General features: G+C 51.8%; 1 protein-coding gene across 1 annotated transcript in view; it reads left to right on the forward strand.

Annotated features, from left to right (window-relative positions):
• Positions 1-7,500, forward strand: part of arap2 (ArfGAP with RhoGAP domain, ankyrin repeat and PH domain 2) — a 79,298-nt gene that overhangs the window by 34,900 nt on the left and 36,898 nt on the right. Inside the window, 1 exon segment of the mRNA XM_079757694.1 lies at positions 2,302-2,415. Coding sequence (XP_079613820.1) covers positions 2,302-2,415 — 114 coding nt within the window.

Here is a 7,500-nt window from a genome sequence, read left to right on the forward strand (position 1 = left end):
GTGTGTCTCAAGTGTGTGTCCCAGGTGTGTGTCTCAGGTGTGTGTCTCAGGTGTGTGTGTCTCAGGTGTGTGTGTCTCAGGTGTGTGTCTCAGGTGTGTGTGTCTCAGGTGTGTGTCTCAGGTGTGTGTGTCTAAGGTGTGTGTCTCAGGTGTGTGTGTCCCAGGTGTGTGTCTCAGGTGTGTGCGTCTCAGGTGTGTGCGTCTCAGGTGTGTGTCTCAGGTGTGTGTGTCTCAGGTGTGTGTGTCCCAGGTGTGTATGTCCCAGGTGTGTGTGTCCCAGGTGTGTATGTCCCAGGTGTGTGTCTCAGGTGTGTGTGTCCCAGGTGTGTGTGTCCCAGGTGTTTCTCAGGGGTGCGTGCTCTGGTGTGTGTCCCAGTTGTGTGTCTCAGGTGTGTGTGTCTCAGGTGTGTGTCCCAGGTGTGTTTCTCAGGTGTGTGTGCCTAAGGTGTGTGTCTCAGGTGTGTGACTCAGGTGTGTCTCAGGTGTGTGTTTTCATGTGTGTGTCTCAGGTGTGTGTCTCAGGTGTGTGTAGCCAAGGTGTGTGTTTTCAGGTGTGTGTGTCTCAGGTGTGTGTCTCAGGTGTGTGTCTTTTCAGGTGTGTGTCTCAGGTGTGTCTTTTCAGGTGTGTGTCTCAGGTGTGTGTTTTCAGGTGTGTGTGTCTCAGGTGTGTGTTTTCAGGTGTGTGTGTGTTTCAGGTGTGCGTCTCAGGTGTGTGTGTCTTGGAATGTGTGTGTGCATGTGTTATTTTAGGTTTGTGTGTCATTGTGTGTCTATGTCTGCTTAAGCACAAGTGTGTGTAGGTCTGTGCTCGTGCACGTTGCTGTGAGGGCGTGTGCGTGTGTTTCTGGTAGTGTGTGCATGCATATCTAATTTTAGGTGTGTGTGAGTCTGTGAGCGCTTGTGTGCGTTTGTGCACCCGGAACCAGCTCTCCCCCCACAATGCACCTTGGGAGATGGCATGCAAGCTCGCTCATTTGCATATCCTTACCCCGAGGGTCAATTACAGCAACCAATGGCGTCTCTCCCCCCCTCCCCTCCTCTCCCCCAGGTGTGTATCTGCTCAGTCACAGGAAGCCCCTGAGATGAGCTTTGATGTGGAACACATGCTTACTGTCCACCCCCCCTCCTCCCTCTCTCTCGCTCTCTCTCTCTCTCTCTCCCCCTTTCCCCCTCTCTCTCTCCCCCTGTCTCTCTCTCGCTCTCTCTCTCTCTCTCTCTTTCTCTCTCTCTTTCCCCCTCTCTCCCCCCTGTCTCTCTCTCTCTCTCCCTGTCGCTCTTTCTCTCTCTCTCTCTCTCTTTCTCTCTCCCCCTTTCCCCCTCTCTCTCTACTCCTGTCGCTCCCCTCTCTCTCTCTCTCTCTCCCTGTCACTCTCTCTCTCTCTCTCTCTCTCTCTCTCTCTCTCTCTCTCTCTCTCCCTGTCGCTCTCCCTCTCTCTCTCTCTCTCTCTCTCTCTACCTCTCCCTCTCTCTCTCCCCCCCACACAGCAGGATGTAGTTCAGAATTCATTTAAGAACGAGTTCCTGTCTCGTTCTTGGTTTACCCTTTTCCCAGATTGAGGAGTGAGACATCGTCCAGAGATTTACGTACCGCAAAACTCAGACGTACCGCCGTCTGGTTCACTCAGACGGCGGTACGTCTGAGTGAACCAACGATAGGGTCTCTTTGGGGTCTCAGGGGGGCAGCGGGCGATGTGAAGAGAAGCCATCTCCAGGTTCCTCCAGCGGTCGATGTCAGATAAGCACTGTTAGTGTCAACTGTTTGAAGAAAGTATGATCAATAAGTCCTGTGTCAATATATTAGAAGGTGCTCATGGCAGGGCCCCGATCGACCGCATAACCGCCTCTTAGACAAGTTATTATTGAGTGGCTGAGCGAGGGTCCTGGCTGCCTTCTGCCGCCCCATTGATTGGCTGGTTTATGCCCCGCCCACATGGACTTGATGATGCAGCCTCTCAGGAAGAGATTGAGGAAGGGATCATGTTTTTAATGTAACGGTTTTTTATGTCAAATGTTTTTTTACTTCTTTCCATTGTCGCTCTCTCTCTCGTCCCTCTCTGTATCCCTTCCTAACTCGTCCCTCTCTCTCCCTGTGTATCCCTTCCTAACTCGTCCCTCTCTCTCCCTGTGTATTCCTACCTAACTCGTCCCTCTCTCTCCCTGTGTATCCCTTCCTAACTCGTCCCTCTCTCTCCCTGTGTATTCCTACCTAACTCGTCCCACTCTCTCCCTGTCTATTCCTACCTAACTCGTCCCTCTCTCTCCCTGTGTAGTCCTACCTAACTCGTCCCCCTCTCTCCCCAGATTTCCCCAAGCTGGAGCCGGGTTCGGACAGCGCCCCCTCGGACGCCCGGCCGTTCATGGACGGGTTCCTCTACGTCTCGCTTGCCCCCAGCCTGGAGCGACGGGGGAGAGAGGGTGAGAGAGAGAGAGAGAGAGAGAGAGAGCGAGCGAGAGAGAGAGAGAGAGAGAGAGAGAGAGAGAGAGAGAGAGAATCCAATATCATGTTTTTTGTTTAGTTTATTGTGCAACCAACCAATCAATCAATCAGAATTGATTTGAGTCCCCCCCCCCCTCCAAGCGGTCAGAGATCTGATCACCATGACGTCAGCAGCCATCAAACCATAGCTCTCATCAGGACCAGGCATGTGCTTGGTGTGCACCCCCCCCCCCCATCCTGTCCCCGTCACCCCCCTCCCACCACACACTCTCCCGCCTCTCTCACGTTGTCATCAGGCCCCCCCCCCCCCACCCCGGCCCCCCGGGCTCTGCAGGCCTCCGCTGGCCCCAAATACTCCCGCTGTGATCAGCTGGAGCCGTACCTGGGGCCCCCGGGTGATTAAGGAGAATGCCTCGGCACGGCTGACCCCCCCATCCCCAACACACACACACGCACGCACACACGCACGCACATGCACGCACACACACACACACACACACACACACACACACACACACACACACACACACACACACACACACACACACACACGTACACACACACACACATGCACAAACACACACACACATGCGTACACACACACACACGTGCACACATGCACAAACACACACACACATGCATACACACACACACACACACACGTGTAAACACATGTGTACATACACACACACACACATGTACAGACAAGTATACACAAACACACACGAGCACACGGACACATACACACAAACACAAACACAAACACACAGGTGTACACACACACAGGTGCACACACAGGTGCACACACACACACACACACACTAACTAATCAAAATAGCCTCTCCTTTTCCTCAATTGAAAGAAAATTGTTTCTCTCTGACCCTTTTTATATTAGTGTCTCTCTCTCCCTCTCTCTCTATCTCGTCCTCTCTCTGTCGTGTACTCCAGCTAACAAACAAGATGGGGGACCTTGAGAACGGTCCCCAGGGGCCGAGGGAAGGGGAGACTGAGTGAGTGTGGAAAAAAACAAGACCCTCGCATTTTACGGCCGAGCCATTTAGAGGAATCCCAGAATAGAGTTCATCAAGGCTTCACTGGTCTGGGATCGGAGGGGCACTGCTCCCTTCACCCCCCCGCTCCTCACGGAGGAGGAGGTGGAGGAGGAGGTGGGGGAGGAGGTGGAGCTATATTTGTTCGTGTCGCACGCTCCACTCAGCCCCTCTGTGTGCGTCTCGCCGGGGTTGTTTTCCCGCTAGCGGCGACAAGCTAAACCTCTACAGCGTCGCTATGGAGTACTGCTCGGCAACAGGTCCGGGGTCCGTCGACGACGCCTTCTCCCCACCGCGTTTCAAGTTTTCGGTTTTTTATTGTTTGAGTTAGAAGCCGGCGCGGTTCCCGTGCGCCGCCTCTGTCTGTGAGACAGCAGAGGCTGCGGTCGGACGAGGGCTGTTACTCCGTTATGTATTATGGAGGGCTGCGTGTTTGACTCTGTGTCTGTTTGTCCGCTTTAACACCGCTTTGACTGGTGGTGGTGGCTGCTATGAAATATTCAGCAGGGGGAGACCGGGCATAACTACGCATTCAACTGGGGGGGGGGTGTGTGGGCGGGGGGGGGAGGGATGGAGGTATTTTTGTATATACTGTCGGATGGCTCCTGGCTCCGGGCTAATGGTTTGATGCTCCACAGATACACCCAGCCACTTAATTATTCATAGACTCTGCGCCGAAGCTAATAAAAGTAGTGTGTGCATCGGCAGATTATGTGCGGGCGTTCTCCGGCTGAAGACGGCTTCACCCGGCGCAGCTAAACTCAGACATTGGACATGAATTCATTTGGGGGTGGGTGCATTCAGCGTTGTTCGTGACCGAGGCAGTGAGAGGTGACGTTGTTCAACACTTTGTTGTGGAGGCAGCGAGTGAAATACCGCGCCGCGGAGCGATCAGCGACCTCAGGCCAGATGCTGCTCTGCCTTCGCAAGATTATCATGAAATATAAATATTAAAATCTTGGCTATAGCTATTCCTCATTGGTGAAGTTGTGTCCGAACTATTTAGTTGTGCCTCCAGTTGAAGGCCTCAGTCAGCAGGTTGTGGAGCTAGCTTCTGTTTCTCTCTGCTGTTAGTCCTGAATAAATGAAGCTCCATTGGTAGACTCTCAGTGACTCATGCTTCCCCTCAGCAAGTTGCACAGAGTGGGTGGTTTGGGGTGCGGTAGTGTGTGTGTGTGTGTGTGTGTGTGTGTGTGTGTGTGTGTGTGTGTGTGTGTGTGTGTGTGTGTGTGTGTGTGTGTGTGCGTCTACCAGGGAGGTGGAAGGAGACAGGGAGGCAGTTGCCTTCTTTAATGGTGAGTGACGGCGGGGAAATGAAGTCCTGCTCCTGATTGGCTTTGCTTCTTCCTCGTTAGTGCCACTCTGCTCCATCTCCGCCGGAGAGAGGAGCACTCCAACCTCCAGAGTGATGAAGGAGTGAGTTCATCCTCCAGCCTCCACACTGACTGATGAAGGAATGAGTTCATTCTTCAACCTCCAGAGTGATGAAGGAGTGAGTTCATGTTAGGAGTTCATGTGTGGTTGTCAGCAAAGCCCGAACCTCAGAGCGACAAAGCGACAAACGAGAACCGAAACCAGCCAGCCTCGAATCCACAGCACTCGAGTCACAACTCTAGAACAAGAAGTGAACTTTATAAGTGACGGTTTTTCCTGTCGCTCCATCTCGACACACATTGTACAATACGGAAGCGTGATTGTTGCGTTGGCAATGTGATTAGCCTAATCAATCGGCTCATTGTGCACATCGGGTCTATTCAGAGAGCGAGAGAGAGAGAGAGAGAGAGAGAAAGAGAGAGAGAGAAAGAGAGAAAAAGAGAAAGAGAGAAAGAGAAAGAGAGAGAGAGAGAGAGGGGGGGGGGGAGCCACATTTGGCAGCCCCTCATTAATTTGGAAAACGCCATTTCAGAGCCACACGGCTAATTGGCCCAATTTAGCTGGTGAAAAGCACACATTTCTGTCGCCTTGTGCAAAGCGCTCACCCGCTGCCTGGGACCCCATGCTGAGGACGGGTTGGGTTGGGTGGGGGAAGGAGGGAGCGGGAGACAACAGCTGGCGGAGGGGACACAGCTGGCTTGATTGTAAATCAAGCGGCATTGTTTTCCATCAGCCGGTGGCTGAGGCTGCTCAACTCCCACCGCCACGAGGGGAACGTCTATCCAGATGGAACCTCAGACCGGTTCTATCTGGATGGAGTGGACCTCAGACCGGTTCTCTCTGGATGGAGTGAACCTCAGACCGGTTCTATCTGGGTGGAGTGAACCTCAGACCCGTTCTATCTGGATGGAGTGGACCTCAGACCGGTTCTCTCTGGATGGAGTGAACCTCAGACCGGTTCTATCTTGATGGAGTGAACCTCAGCCCGAGTTCTATCTAGATGGAGTGAACCTCAGACCGGTTCTATCTAGATGGAGTGAACCTCAGACCGGTTCTCTCTGGATGGAGTGAACCTCAGACCGGTTCTATCTGGATGGAGTGAACCTCAGACCGGTTCTCTCTGGATGGAGTGAACCTCAGACCGGTTCTCTCTGGATGGAGTGAACCTCAGACCGGTTCTATCTGGGTGGAGTGAACCTCAGACCCGTTCTATCTGGATGGAGTGGACCTCAGACCGGTTCTCTCTGGATGGAGTGAACCTCAGACCGGTTCTATCTTGATGGAGTGAACCTCAGCCCGAGTTCTATCTAGATGGAGTGAACCTCAGACCGGTTCTATCTAGATGGAGTGAACCTCAGACCGGTTCTCTCTGGATGGAGTGAACCTCAGACCGGTTCTATCTGGATGGAGTGAACCTCAGACCGGTTCTCTCTGGATGGAGTGAACCTCAGACCGGTTCTCTCTGGATGGAGTGAACCTCAGACCGGTTCTATCTGGATGGAGTGAACCTCAGACCGGTTCTCTCTGGATGGAGTGAACCTCAGACCCGTTCTATCTGGATGGAGTGAAGAGTGAGACAGTTTCTCTCTGGGTGGTGTGAGACTAGTTAGCTTATAGCTCATTGTATAGCCTAGCATAGGAGCTACTGGTGCATGGTGGGTAGGATACTAACAGTAAATACTGGGACCAGTTTTTTCCGGTACTTGCCAGTGCTGTATCAGTAGAACTTTACCGTCCGACTTTCTCTGCAAATAAATAATGCGGCCAACTGTGTAATAACTGTGTGCGACCGAACACAGAGATTATCCTGCCCAATTACCACACAGATGGATTCCCCACGTCGATTCCTATTGAGTTAGCCCTCCCGTCACTCCCTTGTGCGGCAAAACATCTTAACGCTTCTTCTGAGAAAACGCAGATAATTGGGGAATTGGATATTGGACGGTTAGCTGGCTTAATAAGAGGGAAGATGGGAGTGTAGGCACTGGCTTTAGAAAGGCTTTATGTCTGAGTTTGAGGTTTGTTCGTTAGCTGAGGTCAGTCTTGGAAGAACCACCAGAAATTGAATCCTGTGTAATTGTCTGCAGCCGCACAGAAATACAATGCAATGTTTTATTTTAAAATTTTTCATGAACTTATAATGGGTTTCTTGCCTGGGTAAAGCTCTCTGAATAGCCTTTGTGTTTGAAGGATGCGCCTGACAAATTAATACTTTTATTTGATTACAGTTTCCATTAGCATTGTGTTCTGCGCCACTCTTGACACTCTTCACTCCTGACACAGTGTGGTTGAGAGTGTCTCTGTGATGAGATTCACCCCCGGCGTGACACCAGGGTTGGCTGCTGGATGAGATGATGAGGCTATGAGTTTGAAGCTGGTGTCTTGTTTGCTCTCCGTACAGAAGGAAGTGAGTCGCTGGATTGTGGTCGCTTGGTTTTTCTTCCAATTCCTTTTAGGAGGGCGAAACACACAACAAACCAAATCAAATGTATGGGGCGCTGAGTGACTAGATGGACTGACAGGGCAGCGATGTGTTTTTTATTGTGTTATGTGTATATAGTGTTTGGCTGAAAAATGAAAGAGAAAATAAGTGAGAGCAGCGAGGGAGCGAAAGGCAGAATAGACCAAACTATCTCAGAA

This window comes from Pollachius pollachius (assembly GCF_949987615.1).
Source record: "Pollachius pollachius genome assembly, chromosome: 20".
NCBI lineage: Eukaryota > Metazoa > Chordata > Actinopteri > Gadiformes > Gadidae > Pollachius > Pollachius pollachius.